The sequence below is a fragment of the Narcine bancroftii genome, chromosome 1, assembly GCF_036971445.1.
Source record: "Narcine bancroftii isolate sNarBan1 chromosome 1, sNarBan1.hap1, whole genome shotgun sequence".
NCBI classification, from domain to species: Eukaryota; Metazoa; Chordata; class Chondrichthyes; order Torpediniformes; family Narcinidae; genus Narcine; species Narcine bancroftii.
Window position 1 is genome coordinate 454,388,534 of NC_091469.1, and position 21,545 is coordinate 454,410,078.

General features: G+C 43.2%; 1 protein-coding gene and 1 long non-coding RNA gene across 2 annotated transcripts in view; one reads left to right on the top strand and one right to left on the bottom strand.

Moving 5' to 3' along the window:
• msrb2 (methionine sulfoxide reductase B2) overlaps positions 1 to 10,563 on the bottom strand; it is a 24,819-nt gene extending 14,256 nt beyond the window's left edge. Inside the window, exons 1-2 of the mRNA XM_069914609.1 lie at positions 10,313 to 10,563; positions 4,948 to 5,054 (exon numbers count right to left, since the gene is read on the bottom strand). Coding sequence (XP_069770710.1) covers positions 4,948 to 5,054; positions 10,313 to 10,514 — 309 coding nt within the window. The 5' untranslated portion in view covers positions 10,515 to 10,563. The remainder of the gene's footprint in view (positions 1 to 4,947; positions 5,055 to 10,312) is intronic.
• Positions 9,239 to 20,569, top strand: LOC138751803 (uncharacterized). The gene is made up of 2 exons (XR_011350198.1): positions 9,239 to 10,573; positions 19,918 to 20,569. It is a non-coding gene; the product is annotated as an uncharacterized lncRNA (long non-coding RNA).
• Positions 20,570 to 21,545: the final 976 nt, after the last annotated feature.

Below are 21,545 nucleotides of genomic sequence, written 5' to 3' on the forward strand. Positions count from 1 at the left end.
TATCGCCATTCTTCATTCTTGTTACATCTCTTCAACTCTTCTCCTGTCCTGCAAACATTCTGCAAATTCTTGCACTTTCTCTGGATCCAAGAACAGTCTGTTTTGCTCCCCAGGTATAAATATTTTAAGCACGGCTGGATGCCTTAATATGAATTTGTAACCTTTTTTCCATAAAGTTGATTTTGCTGTATTAAATTCCTTCCTCTTCTTTAAGAGTTCAAAACTTATGTCTGGGTAAAAAAATATTTTTTGACCCTTGTATTCCAACGGTTTATTATCTTTTTCTCCAATTTTATTCCTTGCCCGTTCCAGTATATTTTCTCTTGTTGTGTATCTCAAAAATTTTACTAAGATGAATCTTGGTTTTTGATGTGTCTGTGGTTTCGGAGCTAGTGCTCAGTGTGTCCTTTCTATTTCCATTTCTTCCTGCATTTCTGTCATTCCCAGGACCTTCGGGATCCATCTTCTTATAAATTCCTTCATGTCTGTGCCTTCTTCACCCTCCTCCAGGCCCACAATTTTTATGTTGTTTTGCCTACTATATTTTTTCCAGTATATCAATTTTCTGAGATAACAACTCTTGTGTCTCTTTAATTTTTTTGTCACTTTCTTCCAATTTTTCTCTTAAGTCATTTACTTCCATTTCTATAGCCGTTTCCCACTCTTCCACATTCTCTACTCTTTTCCCTATTTCTGTCATGACCAGTTTTAATCAATGCATTTTATCTTCTGTTCTTTTCATTTTCCTTTTAATTGCATTAAATTCTAATGATGACCATTCTTTTACTGACCTCATTTGTTCTTCAAAAAAGACTTTATCTATATTCTGTTCATCAGTTTTACCTTTTATTTCTCTTTGTCCATCAGTTTTACTTTCTATTTCTCTGTGAAAATCTTGGTCTTCTTCTTCCTCTTCTTCTATGTCTGTACCTGTGTTTGTGTCTTCTTCTTTTCTTTGTGTCTGTGTCTCTTCTGTTTTTCCTGATGAGCTGCTTGTATCTCTTTTGTCGGGCCTCCTCTTGCTGAGCCTCTTGTTGCTGGTCCTCCGCTCCTGGGCTGCTCGTCTGTTGTGCTTCCTGACATTGGTCTTCTTGTTGGTCTTCCTTCCGTCTATCTTTCACATCTGTTTTGTCGCTCCCTCTTCTGCTGTCTTCCTTGTCCTCCAGCTGAGAGACCTGATGTCGGGTGTCCCTCAGCTGCTCGCTCTGTGACAGCCCACTTCTCTGCTGAGCCCCCCTCCCGTTGATGTCCTCTTTCTCCTTTGATTGCGCACTTTTGTTTGGCTCCAAGATCCATTTTTGAAGTGCACCGGCTGGTGGGTTGCGACTCTGCAGGGTAGGCACTGACCTCGAGGGTTGGGCGCTCCTCACCACCACAGCATCCTGTTCCTTCGTGCAGGTAAGGCCTTCTTCTTTCTTCTGTAGATTTTTCTACAGTTGTTCTTACTTTCTCCTTCTTGGAAGCCATCTTCTTTCTCTTCTCTGTATCTTTAATTTCTATTTCTTATATTCTATTTTTGTCATGCTTTGCTTTTTCCTAACTTTTTTCCTATTTTCCTGGAGTGGGCTGGTTTTCCCGACCGGCCACTACTCCATCACGTGACTCCTCCACTGCATTTCGTTCTCCAGGTTGAACAACAACTTGCATTAATGTAGCAGCTTTAATATGGAGGGAGAATCTCACAGTTCAGAGGCAAAATAAAGGAAAAGTTTAAACAAAAACAAAGTTGTTGATAGAGGAATGAAAGAGAAATCATTAATTACAAAATGCTTAATTGTAAGGAAGAAGCCATTCGATTTCTAGCAATTTTACAAACTCACCAGAATAAACATGCAAGGAGAAGGTGGCAAAACAATTTAAATTTTAGTACAAAATCTCAATGTGTTACAAATTTCACTACAGCAGGGGTTGACATTTATTTTTGATTCTGATCAAAATTACTGGAAAGCCAGCCCTGAAATGAGTGGAACAAATTTAGAAATAAAAACTGAAAATACTGGAAACACTCAACCAGTCAGACAGCATCAATGCAAAATGAATCAGTTCATGTTTCAGTTCAAAACTCGCTCTTCAGAACTAGAAGGAGAGACGATGTTAACTTCTGATAATAGAGAAAGTGGAGGAAGGACAGGTTGCAAAGAGAGAACATCTCTGATCGGGTGAGACCAAATGTGTTAATGCAACTGTTAGTGTGCAGTTGGCAGCTTCTTTGTGCAATGTGATTAACAGCAAGGATGTGTGTGACATGCAGACATGCATTCAAAAATCTAGTTAAGGTCCCTATAAGCTTGATTTACAGTGCAGACTCAGTTGTGACTGTCATTTTTTTCCCCCAAAATAATTATTTTTAAAGTCATCCTCACACAGTAGCAGCTGCTATTACAAATCTAAAAGCATAATGTCAATTCATTTTTATTGGTCACTTGCAATTGCATGAACAATCTGCAGTGTCTGAGAACATTGAACATTACAGTTCAGGCCCTTTGGCACACGACATTGTACCGACCTATATAAACCTTACTCCACAGCAATCTAACCCTTCCTACCTCATATCCATCACCCTCTATTTTTCTTACATCCATGTGACTATCTAAGAGTCTTTTCGGTGTCTATTATACCAGCCTCCACTATCCTCTCAGCAATGCATTCCAGGCACCCACCACTTTCTGTAAAAAGAAATTACCCTTGACATCTTCCGTGAATTTTCCTCCTATCACTTCAAAATGATATCCTCTAGTATTTGCTTTTGTCACCCCAGGAAAAAAGGTGCCTCTCCTAATCTTACATACCTCTATTATAAGGAACATGGTGAGGGAGTCAAATTATTTGTATTGTTGCTACTGATTATGAAACTAAAGAAAGACTTGCATCTATTTCTTCAGAATATCTTGAGGGACTTGCATATCATTGTTGAAGAGGCAATATGTGAGATGCAAGGTCTTTCAGAGAGGCCCAACACACAGCAATGAGGTCATTAGTCACGGTGATGGAGATTAAAGACTGTTGGACAAAGCACACCAGACTTTCAAATAATGTCTTTTAGATCCCCCAAAACTATCAGAAAGCCTCGATTGCAATAAAAAAAAAATCACATAATATCATTGGGTGGCATGGTTGACATAGCAGTTAGCACAACGCCTTTACAGCACCAACAATCAGGACTGGACCTGCGTTGAAATCCAGCACTGTCTGTAAGGAGTTTGTACATCTCCCCATGTCTGTATAGGTTTTCCCTGAGAGCTCTGGTTTCCTCCCACCCTTCAAAAACATACTGGGGGAGTAGGTTAATGGGATGCAAATTGGGCAGCACGGACTTGTGGGGCCAAATTGGCCTGATACCGTGCAGTATGTCCAAATTTAAAAATGTAAATTCACCAGAAATGGAGGAGAATAGCTTGAAGAAAGACAGTATAGGCTGGAGTCGTATTATTTAGAAGAGTGGAAGTTGAGGAGAAATATAATTGAGGGCATAAAAGAATGAGGACTAGATTTGGCGAATTATGAGGGACCTATAATACACAATATTATTCAACCATATCACAAACAATTAGAAATGAGGCCAATAGTAGAATCATAATAAAAGGACCGTTATTATGGAAGCAATCACATGAATTGTTGAAATTCAGAATTTTACTTTTTATTTCACCACAAAAAATTAGGTGTAATATCTTTACTATTTTAAAGAAGCAGGGAAAACTGAATGAGTAAATGCTGAAGCAACACATTCAACTCCAGATACATGAACACTAAAATCTAGGAGGACACTCCTTATATTACACAGATGGAAGTGTCACTTGTGGTTGAGACATTAAACAAAGGCCCTTATTTCAAAGAAGACCAATGGAGTTTCTCTCAGTGTTCCCATTAATGTTTATCATTGAATGAACAGCAATAAAATGTCATCATCTGCTTAGCATTGCATTGATTTCTATAAGACATTATTTTCTGTGAAATCTGCTAATAACGGCTGCATTCGGAAATTGGTTACACTTCAAAACTACTTAAGAAGCCAACCTTTTTTTAATATATATCTCACAGTAACAGAATCAATCATTTTAACAACGGAACAAGTAAACCAAATGTTTAATCTAAAATTTTATAACCCTTGTCAATATTAGAATTGCATTAGGACCTTTTTTTAATTCTAATTTTCTTTCACAGTTTTTAAAAAAAATTCAATTGTGCTTAATGCTTTGAATGCTTTCCCAGGAAAGTAGTTTGGTTTTATACATACATGGAGATGTATTACCAACACCACTGCTATGTTGAAAACCTGGTGCGAATCCGGCAGTGAGTTGGACCTCGCTTAGTTTGTAGAGGCTGTCTGTGAAGATGGAAGTCGGCAGGCCGAATAGAATTGTGTGACCATTCAGGCTCTATTCTTTCCTTGCTGGCAAGACGAGTGTGGATTATTGCAGGGGACTGGCATCACTGGCTCTATATGTTGACTGACCTTTCACGCTATTGGTCTCTATCATCATCTCAGCTGCTGCCTCTTTGTTTGGCTACACAGTTTTTGCCAATCTGGAGAATTTTCTATGGTGACAAGGTCAAAGACAATCAGCCAACCCAGAAAGGCTATCCACAATGAGTCACGGGGAGATTCCTGCTGGGGCAGTATCAGGGAAGAGTAGGCATTCACACCAGATTGCCAGCACTGCAGATCATGGCCAGAACAGATGTCTTTTTTAAAGTATGGGGGATGGGTATCTGTGAGCATTCAGACTGGAGAACCAAGATAACTATGACAAATCATCACACTGAAGGGTAGTGTTAAGCAGGGCTCTGACATCACAAGACTGAAATAAAAGTTTCAGTCCTCCACATAAATATCTCTCAACTCAGCCCTGAGAAGAAGTGTTTCATGGTTTTAATTGTAGTTTTTCTTTGTAAGTCAGAGTTAAAGCTCATCTAGTGCCTCCAATTCCACTTAAGAAACATACTCACCAGTTCAGTTCCCTTTTCTCGAGTGACGAAGTATTGCTCTGGGGTTAGCTTCTTTTGCCAATCAACATTTACAGTTGTTTCATCATATCGGGTCAGTGATCTCAAAACTACACAAACAAGAAATAAATGTTATAATCTATTTTTAAGGCACTCAGATTCTGTCCTTCCAAAGGTATAGTGATATAATCTTCACTGCACTGAAACCCTGAAAAGTGCAGGAGCAGAATCCGCCACATTTCATGGACTTTTCTAACCTAATTAAAGCTTATGACTGTCAATCAAGAGGGGTTGAGGAACATCAGCCTCAACTTTGGTTGCTCACAGGAACTTGTGTTTGTTTCATGATGGGTTGCAAATTGTGCTCCCAATCAAACGATCCACAACAGGACAAAATTCAGTGGCAAATTATGTCATGCAAAGCTGCAAATTTATCCTTCAACTCTTCAATCTTCCTTGCTATTTTCTGTACCTTGCCTCCAACAGGAGTGGTGCTGATTTACAGGATAAATGGAAAGTGTTCATCCAATATCCTCTCCTCCAGAACCAAGTTCTCTCTAACCTCAGTCATTGCATGTGTGTGTTTGGATGCCATTGACTTGTTCACCAAAGAGTATGTGAAAATGGATTTACACTTAGAACAAAACAATCCTCAAACACATCAATAACATCTGACAATAGCAGTCTCTATCCTCAAGGACCCACACCACCCGGGCCACGCTCTTTCACTCTGCTACCATTGGGGAAGAGGTACAGAAGCCTGAAAAAGAGCACTCAGTGGCACAAGGACAGCTTCTTCCCCTCTGCCATCAGATTCCTGAATGAACAATGAACCACAGACATGACATTACTTCGTCTTTTTCTTACACACTTTTTCTCGAAGGTCATTCATATAAATGTTTGTACTGTGACGATGCTGCAAAACAATGAATTTTGTGACGTGTTTATGACAATAAATTCTGAACTTCCTGAAATCGACTCTTTCAAACTCTCTAATGGGAAGAGACACCAAGTGATCAAAGGAAACAATTCAAGGATGACAGCAAAGCCTCCTTGAAAAAAGTGCAACGTCATAGTGACTCATGGAAGTACAGAACTGATGATCAAAGTAGAGAAGAGGCTTTCAGGTTGGTAGTGAGAATCTGAAATCCATGCACCAAATGCACACTTAACCCCAGCCCAAAATCTGTACATCTGACTACCCCATTTAGCCATCTCCTGCTCTACCATATGATAGAATCCAAGGGTTCCAGCCACCTCAAAGCCAAAAAATTGAATACAAGTTATCCTTGATTCCAGAGAAAGGACTGGCTGAGAATTAAAAAAAATACATGCAATAAATAGCTTCATAATTTTCAGCTGTGATTTGTAATGTACAGGTTACATCTGATGAGTCTTGTTTTCCCAAAAGCTGAGCAAAGTTATAAATAATGGACTGTGTATGATTGTTATCTGTATAGACTTCGACTGTGTTATGCTTCAGTGCTTGTGAAAGAAAATTTCTAGCTAAACTGAAATTTGTGAAACTGATGAAGGAGTGTGAACACAATGGGCACATATTTTCATGACAGGATGAAATTAGTCATATCCCATAAGCATCTGCATCAACCATTTATTCATAAAATAGAAAAGTAACCAAAAATTATACTTCCAAATGATAATAATTCATTGGTACTTCATCGTATAGATTAAAATGTAAAAGATGAAGTGAATGGACAAAACTTTTTCAAATGCCTATCAACAGAATTACAGGCAAAATATTTTGCCTTCTATCTGACAGAGTACTTTTTAAAGAGCAAAAATGAAATGTTGAAACAGGTATCCAGACATAACGATCATGGACCAGCTGGACAAATGAATCTGAATGGTTTTTTTTTGAAATTTATTTATAGTATCTCCATACATTCATTTCAAATTGACTTAGTATAATATTACATAATAGATACTAAATAATTTTCAAATTTTCACCCCCCCCCCCACCTCCCCTAACCCCTTAGGAAACCACCTTGTGGTGGTTAATTCCCAAAAACCCAAATGGGTGTGGTATAAACCACAAGTGGCATATGACTTTCGGGAGCAGAAGTACCACCCCCTCCCCCCCCCCCCCCCCAGGCAGACAAAATACACGTATAAACCGAAAAATCATCATTTCTTATATCCATAAAACCCCGGTCCATCTATTTAACCAATCTTATTCATAAACTCTTTTTTTTGAAAATCCAAACTTGATATTAAATTTTACACCCTTTCCACCCTCCCAACACTGAGTTAAACATTGTTTACAATCAATAAAAGCTTTTTTTTTTTTTTTTAAATTGTTTTTCAAGTCTTCCTGAATTTCATCCACTGAATTAAAACACCTCTGAACATCTCAGTTCAACACCGAATCTTCCATTCTTCTCAGTCTCAAGTTGAATTTGTAGCTTACTTTCAAAAAAAGTTTTTTCAAATCTTTTAAAATTTTCTTGAACATAATTCCTTCGGTCTTGATCTTCTAAAGCATCAATGTTATTCATAAGTTCTTTCTTCTATGTTTCCCAATTTAATACCAAATTTTCCACTTTGTCAATCTTCTCAATGTTAAGTTGAAATTATTGTTTATTTTCAAGAAAAACTTATTCAAAATTTTTAACTCTTCTTGGACATTGCTCCTTCGACTTTAATTTTATAAATCATCAATCTTGTTCATAGTTTCTTTCTACTGAGTTTCCAAATTTAATAAAGTTTCCGTTTTTTCCAATTTTCTCAATATTAAACTGATCTTGTTGTTTAGTTTAAAAAAAAACCTTTTCAAAACTATTAAAATCTGTTTGCAATGTATGCATACTCACAGATAATAAATTCACTCTTTCAATATTCCATCCAAAAAAAAATCACTGATAAATCTTATTGCAGGTCAAGGAGTTCCATATATATGTTTATCTTCAGAAAATATTTCAAATATTTCAAATCAACATTCGTCGCCATCTTTCAAAAAGGAGTCCGAAATCAACTTTAATAAGTTCTGTTCTTGAGAAAATTCCAGCACCAACTCCGGCTCTGTCTGGGCAAATAGGTCAAATTTCTTCCAAAGTCAAAGAATGTAATTTTGTTCTGTATTTATAGATAATAAGTTCATCCTTCCGATATTCCATCCAAAAAAAAAATCACTAATAAACTTTAATGTTATCTGGATTTTTAAAACTCACGGGCAACCAATGCCAATTACTGCAATTTATCTTCATAAAACATTTCAAATCAATATTCATCACCATCTTTCAGAGGGGTGTCCAAGGCCAGCTTATCCGACAGTCCAATTAATGAGCTCCGTTCTTAAGAAGATTCCAGCCTTGACTCCGTGGTTCTGTCTGGGCAAGTAGGCCGAGTTTCTTCCAAAGTCAGAGAGTGTAGTTTTGTTCTGTATTTGAACTCTATTTTCCTTAATCTTTGTTGCCATTTTAAACTAAAAACAATTGATAAACAAAACAAAGACTTTTAACAGAAAAGAAATATTCTTAAAACGGGTATTTATATAACTGCCTGGGGGAGACCGGGAAGGCACGTCCGCTCCCTACGCCATCTTGCCACGCCCCCCCGAATGAATCTGAATGGTTAATGGAATATTAGCTTTCATGGAGTAATTGAGCTTTATAGCAGGTCAATTTATATTTAAAGTTAGGCATACAGCCCTTTTGGCCCATGATCCCGTGTCACCGAATTACACCCAAATGACCTACAACCCCAGGTATGTTATTGTATGGTGGGAACCAGGGCCTCTGGAAAAACCCACAGTCACCGGGAGAAGGTACAAACTCCTTACAGAGAAAGTGGGATTTGAACCCTGGTCCCAATCACTGGTGCTAGAACAGCATTGTGCTGCCCTAAAGGTACCTCTAAAGGTAAATGGGCCTTTTGGCTCCGACATATAGCATACATAGCACAAAGTTGAGCACAGTTGGAGTATCATGTCAATTCTGGGCACCTCATGCTTCGAATATCTCACCTGCAATGATTGAAATCTGCAAACGTGAAATTTAGAAAAAGATTAAAGGATGATTTGATTAAAGTTTTCAAGTTGTAAAGGGGTTTTAATGAGGAGAATCGAACAAATCCAGGATAAGGTGGAATAGTTGACTAATCAAAGCCAAGATTCTTGGAAGAACAGTCAGAAACCTGCACAAAAAGTTAGAAATGCCAATTGATAGGATCCTGCTGGCCAGGATCAGGGAAAAACTCAAAAAAAGTTTTACTTTTGCAATGATTTATTTGGATTTAGCTCCCCCTGCACCCTCCACCCCCACTCCAATCCAAAACTTCTAGGATTTTTCATAACTGAGTAATTGGAGGATATGGGGAAAAGTGTTGAATATGGAACGGGTCAGTGACAGAAGGGAAAATTGCCTTCTATAACGGATGAGATCATTCTGAGAATAAAAGACTGCTTATGTGGCCATTCCACCAGGGCGGGAATCACTCGGCTGGCTTCCGCATTGTGTATCCAGGCATTTGAACTTCATCGGGGAAGTCTGCAGATGCTGGGGTTGAATGGAAGGCACAAAAGTGCTGGAAGAAACTGCAGGTCACACAGCATCTCCAGGAAGAAAAGGGCATCAGACCCAACCTGTTCCCCTTCACTACCGGGGGCCGCCCCCCGGCAGAACCTTTGGCTCATCCCACTTTCCCCAAGTGCTGCGTGGGTCCCAGCTCGACTTGCCTCTCTGCGGAGCCCCTGCACCCATGATGAACTCGTCACCTTGATCCACTTTGTGCCGCAAATTGACTTGGTCTCTGCCTGTAATTAGGATTTTTCAATTGACACCACGCGGCCTCGATCGCCGCACACTTACAATTAAAGCACATGATGCCGGCCAACGCCTCTCTTTGTTGATCCCGCCGATCTGCGTAGGAACGGGGTCGACGCAACAATATAACGATCAGGTGGAACGAGAGAGGAGACGGAATTCTGGCTTTACCATGGGATCCCGAATTGGACTTCAAACACCAAGCCAATTGATTTTTCCAGATGGCTCCTCCCTGCCTTAGTGTTTCAAACCGAGCTGCTGTCAGGTGCCTTTGGTTGACGAGAACCCCTTGAGGATGGTGCCAATCGGGCGGCAGAACGAGCCACGTTATTCATCGCACCCACCACGATTTCTGCGCTGCTGTTTAAACCTTGCTGGTCACCTCGCCATACGAGGGCTCGTTACTGGAGCTGCCACCTCCTCCGTTCTCGGGACCTTGGTGATGCGGATCCACGCAACGCTCCGTCCAGACGTGGAGCCCCCGCTGAAGCCGCCCCCACCCCACTCCCCGTGGAAATTTCCACCGAGACCAGAGCAGCTCAGATTCACCGACCGAGGGTCCCCCCCAGCGACCCGGCTCCACTTACCCGCCTCGGCGTGGATACGACGTGGCCACTGAAAACTCTTCGGCGCGACGAGGGTCCGGGCAAAGTTTTCTCCGAGAACGACTTTGGAGAAACGAGCGACAAACCGAGCCATTTTGCACCCCGCCGATTGATATTGTGCGGCAGCCGGGAGAACCTCCCAACGCTTCCCTCGGCCTCCCTGACGTCGTCGGGTGATTAGCATGTTTTACCATATTTGGCAGTGGGTCAACAGCAGATCTCACACTCTTCAAACATTTTCAGGTCCGAGATTAACATTGTTGTCGTACTTAAACCTTTTAACCACGTTCCGTCAGCTTTTCCGTGGTTCTAGGAGGAGAAAGCGCGGGTGGAGACCCATCTGATCAAACCTGCTCCGGCGATATCATCTGGTTATTGTTTCCGAAGTGGTGGGGGGGGGGGGGGGGGATTTGAGGGTCAGCGTCACTGTCGGGTTCCAGCTGGATGATGAGGCCAAGGTGGGAAAAGGACAGGCATTGCCTGATGGGGCGAGTGGTCGGGCAGCTGATCCGCGGGAATAGTCTGGAGAAAGCCAAAATGTGCCCTGATAAAGTCTTGCAACCCAAACCGCTAGCCCCTTTTACACCTGCGATCCACTCAATCGGCCGTTCGGTGTGGCGGATAGGAAAGGCGGTTTTGCTGTTCACACTGGGGGACACATCCCCACTTGCTCGGAGCCATCCCCGGGGCGAGGGCTGTTTTACCTTCTACTGGTGACGTCATGACCCATCGAGCGATGGTGGACCTGCCCTAAATCCTGATCAATAGGTGATGATCTTATATTTGAACTAAATTAATCATGCCTAATTATAACATAATTAAGCTTTATGTACAGCACAGTACGAGCCCTTCAGCCCCTATTGTTGTTGCGTCGACCTACATAAACCTTTAGGAGGGACCATGGGAAAGTGCTGGCAATAAATAGCAACAGTGGACTATTTTTAAATAGTGTGGGGAAAGTTGGTAGCACGATGGTGCAATTTATAAATACTGTGGGAAAGAGCGATGGTGGACCTGCCCTCCCAGAATGCCATGCGGCAGAGAAAGGGCTGCATGCATGGAGCACTCATGGAGGGGTTTCTCTGCTGCACAGCATTCTGGGAAGTCAGGTGCGCCATTGCTTTTTCCCCACGGTTTTTTTTATAAATTATGTGCTTGCGCTACCAACTTTCCCCCGCAATTTAAAAAAATTATCTGCTATTGCTATTTATTTCCTCTCTCTCTCTCTCTCTCCCGCCGCAACTTTCCTACAGCAAAGTTTTTACCTTTAATCTTCCTTCACGTTCCTGCACTCATGCTAAAACTTGGGCCAGCGAAAGCAATTGTCTGTTCTACACTTGCCTGATTGCAACGCTGGCGTCTGCAGACGACTGGGATTGCTCTCGGGGTTGAGGCAGTCTATCCCCGGTGTGAGGTGATGTTAACTCACGCTGGCTTAGAGATGATTTTCATTCCACACGCGACCCTTTTTAGGCCAACTGGGACCACTTGCAAGCGTGAAAGGGGCTAATGCCCTGCTGAGTTTCTCCAACAATTTGTGTCGTCTCCTCCACATTGGAAAGACTGGACGCAGATGAGGAGATTGCTTTGTTGAGCACTTTTGCTCTGTCTGCCGCAATAGCGTGGATCTCCCAGTGGCCACCATTTCAATTGTTCATCCCATTTTCTTTCCGACATATCTATCCACGGTCTCATGCATTGCCAGACTGCGACCACCCATAAACTGGGCACCATCCAACCGGATGGCATTATTATCAACTTCTCTGGCTTTTGTTAAAACCCATCCACTCCCCCCCCCCCCCAACTTCCCCTAGACGTTTCTCCATTCCCTGTCTTCTTTTGCACAGACATGATAAATTCTCACCTAGTCCCTTATCACATCCAGTTAAAACCTTTTGATGGTCTGGATTCCTCCCCCATTGTTTGAATTGTGAGACTTTCTGATGCTGAAATGACCAGCTAAGTTCCTCCAGCAGTGTTTTTACTACAATCACAGCTCTGTAGCATATCATGTTTCACTTCTCCAGAAATTTATTGTTTGGCCAGAATGCATTGTCAATGGGACAATGAGATTGGTGGATAGCTTTAAATGCTTATCTTTGAAGGTTACGTTTATTCCTACTAGGTTCATAAATAGCTTTTTTTTAAGTTCAGGCATGGCAGGATAACTCTCCCCCATTGAGAGCACATCTAGTATCATTTGGGATCCTAGACAACTCCTGTCGTCAAAGAAAGATAAGCATAGAACAGGGCCTGTGTCCCAGAGTCTGACCGACCATTATCCACCCATTTACACCAGTGCTACATTATTCTCCACATGTTCTCACTAACTCTCCTCAGAGTCTACCACTCGCCCACAAACCTTGACAGTCACTGGTGGAAATACTGAGCAGGACAAGTGGCATCTGTGGAAATATAGTCCATGACAGTTAGTATTAGACACCTTAGCCAGACTAGATTGCAAAATGATGATAATAGGCTATTGTAGCGACTGCGCAGTTAGATGGATCAAATCGCCACCCCAGTTGGGTGATTCAAGATGGCACAGGACCCCCTTCCCTTCTCAGGAGAAGCCTGCAGCTGGGGGACACGTGTTACCTGGGAGATGTCACCACTTCCTGGTTGTGCATTGCTGGGCAGCCATTGACTCCGCTGACATCACTCCCTTAGACCAGCGCCCCAGACAGGTCATCCCCTTAAAGCAGCGCGAGAGATTTAAATAAAGTTCAGTTACTGGTTCACTCTCGTGTGGACATGCTTTGTTTCAGTAGCACTGCACTATACTATTTTTCCTTGATTCTTTAACAACCTATCTACGTATGGTGCCTTATTAGCTATTAACGATTCAAAACACATATTTTCTCATTTCAAGCAGTTCTTCATCTATTATTGTCACATTAGTCCCTCTTGAGTTAAAACGCTTGCAAAATCTTGTTATGAGCCCAGAGGACTCCAAAACTCAGCAGCAATAGAAATTCACCAAGACAATGGTTATTTAAACAAAAGTTGCTTTTAATTTTCTTTAAACATAAAAACAAGATCAAACTTTAACTTATTACTTTCAACTTCACTTTAACCTAACTTAACTCCCTTCTAATTCTAAGCACACATGTATATAATGTGTAATGCTCAGGAAAGTTCTTTGTTTCACAATCCAGTCATTCATTTCTCACTTTTCCAAGTTCACCAGTATCAGGGAATTCTTATACTGTGCATCAGTATAAGAATTTAACTTTTATGAATTTTCACCAGGCTCTGGTGCTTCAAGTTATATGGTTACTTCTCAAGAAGGTTCTTGTTGGTTTCAGAAAGATATTTGTTCCTCATTGGACACACACAAGCTAATTTCCTCTGATCGGTCACTTCAGTGTCTTGCCAAAGAAAATTGCCCCATCAGGGTTTTCCAAATGATAGCCTCTTCTTCCATGTCACCACAGAATTCCTCATTTCTCTTATTTCAGGAGAAACATTCTAGCCAGTCATTTCCTCTTGTAAGGACTATAAGGCTTTTTCAACAGGCTGAACTCAGAACCTGTCTTCAAAATGGGGCCTTTCAACAAGCCCGTCAGCTTGCTATTCTGCAGACTCAACTGCTACTGTAGAACTGACCTCTCTCTCTTTGAGAGAAGAATCCTGTATGTTTTCCAAATGACCTCTCCCAAGGCCCCAAACCTAATCTTTGAAAGATCTTATCAGTACTTGAACCTGGATACTGTTCCATTTGCACCTGCTTTAGAAGTTCTTTCCAAAGCAGTTCCATTGTCTCTCCAAAATCTGTCAGATCCTCAACATCTAGCTTCAGCAAAGTTCTTACAATTTGAATGAGATGTCTTTTGTGAAGTGTTACTCTTTTTGTGAAGTGACCTGTACTAAACTCCCACAATATATCTTTTAAAGACATATTTTTCCCTAACTATTCTAATACAATCCCTAACAATATTCATTTAAAATAAATTATTTGTTTTCCTCAAAAGATTAACTAGTAATATTAAGAAATTATTGATTCAATCTTGACTACCAGTGTAGAGTTTGCATATTCTCACTGCAACAAAGTGGGTTTTCCTTGGCCACACTGGTTGCCTCACACATTCCAAAGATATCATGTTACGAACCCAAAACCCAGCAGGAATAGATATTCACCAAGACAAATGGTTACTTCAACAAAAGTTGCTTTTAATTATCTTTAAACATGAAAATAGAATCAAACTTTAACTTATCACTATTGACTTACTTTACCTAATTTAATCCCCTTCTAATTCTAAGCGTACATGTATGTAATGTGTGTGTAAGTTCAGAAAAGTTCTTTGGTTCACAGTCCAATCTCACTCCTCATTCCTCCAAGTTCACTGCTTGCAGGCAGTTCTTATACTGTGCACAGAATTTAACATTTATAAAGTTCACCAGGCTTGGAAGGTTCTTGTCAGTTTTCAGAGAGAGATTTGTTATTCCAGGACATCCACAACTGATGTACTTCCACCAGTCACTCCAGTGTCTTGCTGACAAAACTTTCCCCTTTTTCAGGTCACCACAGAGTTCCTTTTTGTTTCTCTATTTTAAGTGAAACATTAGACAGCCAGTCGTCTTGCATGAACCACAAAGGCTTTGACCAGCTCATCGTACAAATGAGCTTTCCATAAGCTTGCCAGCTTATCCTGTTCCAGTCCCAACTACTGTTGTTAGCTGTAACACTGTGCAAGTGATCTATGTGTGTGTGCCTCTCTCTCTGAGAGAAAGCCTGTATGACTCTCTCTCTGCTTGCAAAACCACATGACCCTCTTAGAACATCTCCAGACAGAAGGCAGCTCCGACAAGATCTTTCATCTGTTGCCTTTTGTAAACAACAATCCATTAATGATGTCTCTTGAGCACTCTTCAAACCTCTTGCAAAAGCTCTGAGGCCCCGATATGTCTTGCTGTAATGGAAGATTTAAACCGTTTCTTACTTTTGCAGCCAAGGCTGAGAACCTGCTTGTTGCATATGAATTAGTAGACACACCTCATGAGGCCCAGAGATGCGCAGTTGTCTTTTGTTGGTCGCAGACTGTCAGGAGAACTTGAAAATAATTAAATCATTTGTTCAAAGAGATAAGATCTGAAGTAAACAACTTTTGGGTAATATAAGCCATGGTCCCACTGCTGAAGTTTGAGACTCTCCAAGAGGTGGCAACATCTCTCAGCAAGAAGAACTTCAAGAGTCGGGCTAACGTCCCTGTCGAGGGAGGTAGAGAAGCTGCTACCGGCGCCCCGACAACCTATACAAGTGTGCAGTCGTTGCCTCGCTTTGGCAGTTGGGACCAGTCCAGGTGTTGATAAGTATAACTGGGAAGGGCTTGCATATTGTAGTGTGAATTCAGCTTTAGATTTAGTAATAAAGACTTGTATAAACTGAACTGCTCTCGGTGTGTGTCTATTTTCTTTTGGTAGCTCAAACACTGTGACCAATCTAAAATGATCAAAATGAGAGGTATAAGTTTACCCAAGACAATTGGCGCAGCGAGCAGGGTTGGTCTCAAGATGTTTCGCCGAAAGAAAGAGGTGAGCCCTGAGCAGTTCTTGAATCTGGGATGGACTTCCAAAGACGATGGGTTTGGCATGTTGGCCAATACCCTGTCTTTGTTGGGACCACCCATTAGTTGGGATGAGAAGTTAGACCCATCAAGTTCACCTCTGGGAGAGCGGGTTGCCACTCTCCTTCGAGAAAGTAAATTTCCTGGTAAAAAGGGGATGCTGACGGACGGTTTTTGGCTGTTGGCCACAGCCTTACGCCACTCCGTTCAGAGTGAAGCAGAATTAGTTCAGCGAGAAGTAGAATCTCAGCTTAAGAGAGAGCAACTAGAGGAGGAGCTAGAAGCCCTGCGACAACGCTGTTCCATGATGAGTGAGATTGTTTGCACCAGTCAGGACCGAGCCAAAGAATGGGAGGATAAGCATGTCCAAACGATCCCCCGTAATATTAAACTCCGGCAGCAGCTCTGTGCAGATAAAGAAAGGCATGGAGTAGAACCTGATCCACATCGTATTTGTGCCATGATAAGGAATGGCGACGATCCTGATGTAATTGATGAATGGGGCGGGAATATCTGGAAAGATGACCATGGTAATAATGCAGATACTCCTCAGCATGTGTCTAACATACTGCCCTCTCCACCTGCTGTTCACGCCTGCCCCATAAGGCAGCAGACTTCCCAAACAGATGAAAGGGGAGATGATGTAAGGGAAGAGAATGAAGGGATAGATATCCCGATCTCCCAAGAGGACCCGGGGAAAATACCCGAACCCCTGCTTATGCTCAATGGCCCACCCCCTCTACAGGATGGCCTCGACCTCCTCCCCTAGACTGGGTGGAGGGCCCTGTGGGCCAAAGTGGGAACAGGGGTCGGAAACAGTCAATGATACGTGACTTCTCTGTAAAAGAGCTGGCCGCCATTGGAGATCGATATAGGCAAAAGGCAGGAGAAACTCTGGCGGCCTGGCTCCTGCGTGTTTGGGAGCAAGGAGGGGGTAATGTATTTTTAACCCCTGAGGAATTGTTGGGATTAGGAACATTGACTACTGATATCAGGGTCACTGCTGAGCTGCGGGGTAGAGGAAGAGAGGTGGATTATTTACTTGCCACTCTAGGGGATGCCCTGCTATGAGTATACCCATCACCAGTAGATTGGGATTTACATTTACAGAACAATTGGGACACCCCAGAGGAGGGTATAGCAGTAATTCGTCAGCAGGCCTTGGCCTCTGCCTTGTATGCAGGGTGTTTGAGGCTGTGGGTACATGGGGGGAGCCCTGATGAAGAGATATTCATGGCCGGAATGCATACCCGATTGGTTCGTTCCACCCAACCCACTACACGGGGACTGGTTCTGTCCGTAACTAGTCCGCTAATTGGGCACCCTGTGTCTGAGGCGGTGAACGGCTTATCTGGGCTTCGAGAATTAGAGTTGGGAGGTAAAATCCACTCACGTACAACCCAGGTTAAATCAGACAAGCAGGGTGAAGAGAGAGGGCCTGCTGCTAATAACGGACCGACAAGAAAGGACCTTTTTCTAACCTTGTTAAAGTTAGGCGTACCTAAAAGTGATATTGATGGGAAACCTACCGCAGTCCTTTATGCCCTTTATAAGAGGAAGGCAGGGGAACATCTTCCCCAGCTGTTGAGTTCTCCTGGCTGAGCTGTGCCTTCTGCTCCCACTGCTGCTCCCACTGAGCCAGCTTCTCTTGCTCCAGTTAACAGTGATGAGATACAACAAATGGTTAAAAAGGCTCTTATGGATAATAGTGACATGTGGGCCTGGAAGCCCCCGAACCCTACTAAAGCATGAGGGTGTGGGCAGGGCCCCCGTGTCTACTCCACTGAGATACGGCAGATACATGGGGACCCACGGCCCTACATACCGTTAACAGTCCATTGGAGTGGGGGTAATGATCGCCAATATTTGGCCTTGGTCGATACTGGTGCGGAGCACTCGGTGATTCCGGGTAATCCTGATCTCTGGACTGGACCAACATTTCGAATAGAGGGGATGGGAGGAGCGATCACCCTGGCGAAGGAAATAAAAGTCTGTGCCATGGTGGGTGATGGCCCTTCCCCTATATGGTTACATGCCCTGGTGGCTGCCACTGACGAGTGTATCCTGGGTATTAATATGTTGGCCGGTACGGCCCTTAATACTAGCCAAGGGGGATTTGCATTTGGAATTCGGACTATTACTAAAAGATTAGTGGTGGGTCGGGCTAAGTGGGATCCTGTGATGGTGCCTCCCCCCCAAAACCAGTGTGCATTCCACAATATCGCCTCCCTGGGGGGCAGGAAGAGATTACTGCCACCATCGATGCTCTGCAAGAAGAAGGGGTAGTGAGGCCCGCAACGTCGCCCTTTAATAGTCCTGTTTGGCCAGTTCAGAAGCCGGACGGCTCCTGGAGAATGACAGTTGATTATCGTTTTCTGAACAAACAGGCCCCACCACTTGCTTCAGCAGTTGCGGACATTGTTACCCTTATTGAAAACATTGCTACTGGGAACTCGGGAACATGGTATGCTGTCATTGATCTCACTAATGCCTTCTTCAGTATTCTTATAGATGAGGTCTCACAGAATCAGTTCGCCTTTACCTGGAAGGGGCATCAGTATACCTTCACCCGCCTCCCTCAGGGCTATGTACACTCTCCCACTAATTGCCACAGCCTAATTGCCCGCATTGCCTTCTCTCTCAATTCACCGTTATATTGATGATGTGATGATCCAAGGGGCCACAGAAGAGATGGTACAGGAAGCAGAACAAGAGGACGCCTGGTTTACTGATGGTAGCAGCTGGTGGGTACAAGAAAAGCTGAAGTGGAAGGCGGTGGCTTACCATCCCAGGTCAGGAACTCACTTATTGGAGGAGGGGGAGAGTGGCTCCAGTCAGTATGCTGAGTTGAAGGCGGTCATTTTACCACTAGACCCCCATGATCACCCTCTTCGCTTGATTACTGATTCCTGGGCTGTGGCTAATGGACTAGTGGTATGGATGCCTGATTGGCAAAAGAATGACTGGCTGGTACATGACCGCCCAGTATGGGGAGAACAGTTGTGGCAGCTGTTATGGGATGCTTCCCATCATCGTGAGATAACGGTATATCACATTGACGCCCACACCAATGCGACGACGAACATGGCACAACATAATGCAGTAGCAGATCAGATTGCCACTATCAGTTGTGCCGATACTGTCCCCCTGCTTGATGGGCACACGAACAGAGTGGCCATTTGGGGAGAAGGGATCAGCTATGTGGGCCTGTACACATGTCTTACCCGCCCATCAGGACGATGTCTGCATGGTCGTGTGTACATGCCCAGCATGCCAGCTTGTGAAGACCCGCACCGTTCCTCCTGGTCCGCATGGCGGGGAGCTCGCTCAGCTGCAGTCTGGCAAATTGATTACATAGGCCCCATGCCAGACTGTATGGGTAAACGTTACGTCCTAGTAATGGTTGACACCTTTTCGGGCCTTTTTGCTTTTCCCACCAAGACGGCTGACCAAGCTAGCACTATCCAAGGACTAAACCATTTAATTTCTCATTATCATGTACCAGAAGAAATTCAGTCTGATAATGGCTTGCACTTCTCCGGGAAGGCAATCGGTGATTGGGCAACTGACAACAGTATCTTATGGGTCCACCATATTCCTTATTACCCACAGGCTGCCGGGTTAGTTGAACGAATGAATGGCTTACTGAAGGAACAAATTCGTTTGTTAACACCACTGGGATCTTGAAGGGGTGGTGCCGTGTACTGCAGCAGGCAGTCGACAATTTGAATCATCGCCCTCTGAAGGGAGGTACACCTTTCCACTGACTTCTTCATGCTTCTGAACTACAGCCTATTCCAGAGGAAAAACTGTCATTGCCCCCCATTCCCGAGCTAGAGAATGCTGGACAAAAGGTATGGGTGGCACCATCAGGTGCCCTCCTGTAAAAGGGGAAAATAGTGACACCTGCCCAGGGTAACACTTGATGGGTAGCTATTGAGGGACAGGATGGTTTAGATTGTTTAAATACTGAACGCTTACGGCATCGTGAGTGACATATGTCAGGCTTCTTTGTTCCAGGTCCTCCGTCTTGCGCTCCTGCTGATCTGGCTTAACCGCTGCTTTGATACCAGCAATTGGATTTGTAATGTCGAGGACGTTCCGAGGGAGTTACCCGTGGGGGACACGGCCCGATGTATCCACTAATATATCTGATATTGTTAAGCATGTTTCAAAATCTGTTCGTGAGCTTCAGTGTCTGGGTATTGTGGCCCACAAGGATAGTTTGAATCCTTTTTCATTGTTAAATGGTACATTTGGGAGCTGGTTGCTCGCATTATTGTTTATTTTTGTGCTTATTATAGTTTTAGTTTCTCTTTTTCGCTCCTTCTGTACTCAAATGCTTGTAAGGTCTCATAAGTGACAGGCTGCGACCAAGGAGTGGAATGTAATGGAAGATTTAAACCTTGTTTCTTACTTTTGCAGCCAAGGCTGAGAACCTGCTTGTTGCATATAAATTAGTAGACACACCTAAATTCCACCATGGGTACAGGGATGCATATGAATCAGTAGACATTATCCAACTTCCACCAGATGACCAGAGATGCAGTTGTCTTTTGTTGGTCACAGACTGTCAGGAGACCTTGAAAATAATTAAATCATTTATTCAAAGAGATAAGATCTGAAGTAAACAACTTTTGGGTAATATAAGGCATGGTCCCACTGCTGAAGTTTGAGACTCTCCAAGAGGTGGCAACATCTCTCAGCAAGAAGAACTTCAAGAGTCGGGCTAACGTCCCTGTCGAGGGAGGTAGAGAAGCTGCTACCAGTGCCCCGACAACCTATACAAGTGTGCAGTCGTTGCCTCGCTTCGGCAGTTGGGACCAGTCCAGGCGTTGATAAGTATAATTGGGAAGGGCTTGCATATTGTAGTGTGAATTCAGCTTTAGATTTAGTAATAAAGACTTGTATAAACTGAACTGCTCTCGGTGTGTGTCTATTTTCTTTCGGTAGCTCAAACACTGTGACTAATCTAAAACGATCAAAATGAGAGGTACAAGTTTATCCAAGACACTAGCATTGGGCAAAGCTCCAGTATTTTAAATAAGATCTGTTTTAAAGTGTTTGCATGTGACCTACTCTAACAAGCCTTTCCCAATTTCCCAAAACATTTCTATATACTCTGTCACAGTCACCAAATGGATAGGTTAGATGACCACTGTCTTTCTTTGGCTTGGCTTCGTGGACGAAGATTTATGGAGGGGGTAAAAGTCCACGTCAGCTGCAGGCTCGTTTGTGGCTGACAAGTCCGATGCGGGACAGGCAGACACGGTTGCAGCGGCTGCAGGGGAAAATTGGTTGGTTGGGGTTGGGTGTTGGGTTTTTCCTCCTTTGCCTTTTGTCAGTGAGGTGGGCTCTGCGGTCTTCTTCAAAGGAGGTTGCTGCCCGCCGAACTGTGAGGCGCCAAGATGCACGGTTTGAGGCGATATCAGCCCACTGGTGGTGGTCAATGTGGCAGGCACCAAGAGATTTCTTTAGGCAGTCCTTGTACCTTTTCTTTGGTGCACCTCTGTCACGGTGGCCAGTGGAGAGCTCGCCATATAACATGATCTTATTACCTCTAATTAGCATAGTGGTTAGTGCAATGCTGTTATAGCGCCAACGACTCAGGTTTGAATCCTGCGCTGTCTGTAAGGTGTCTGCATGGG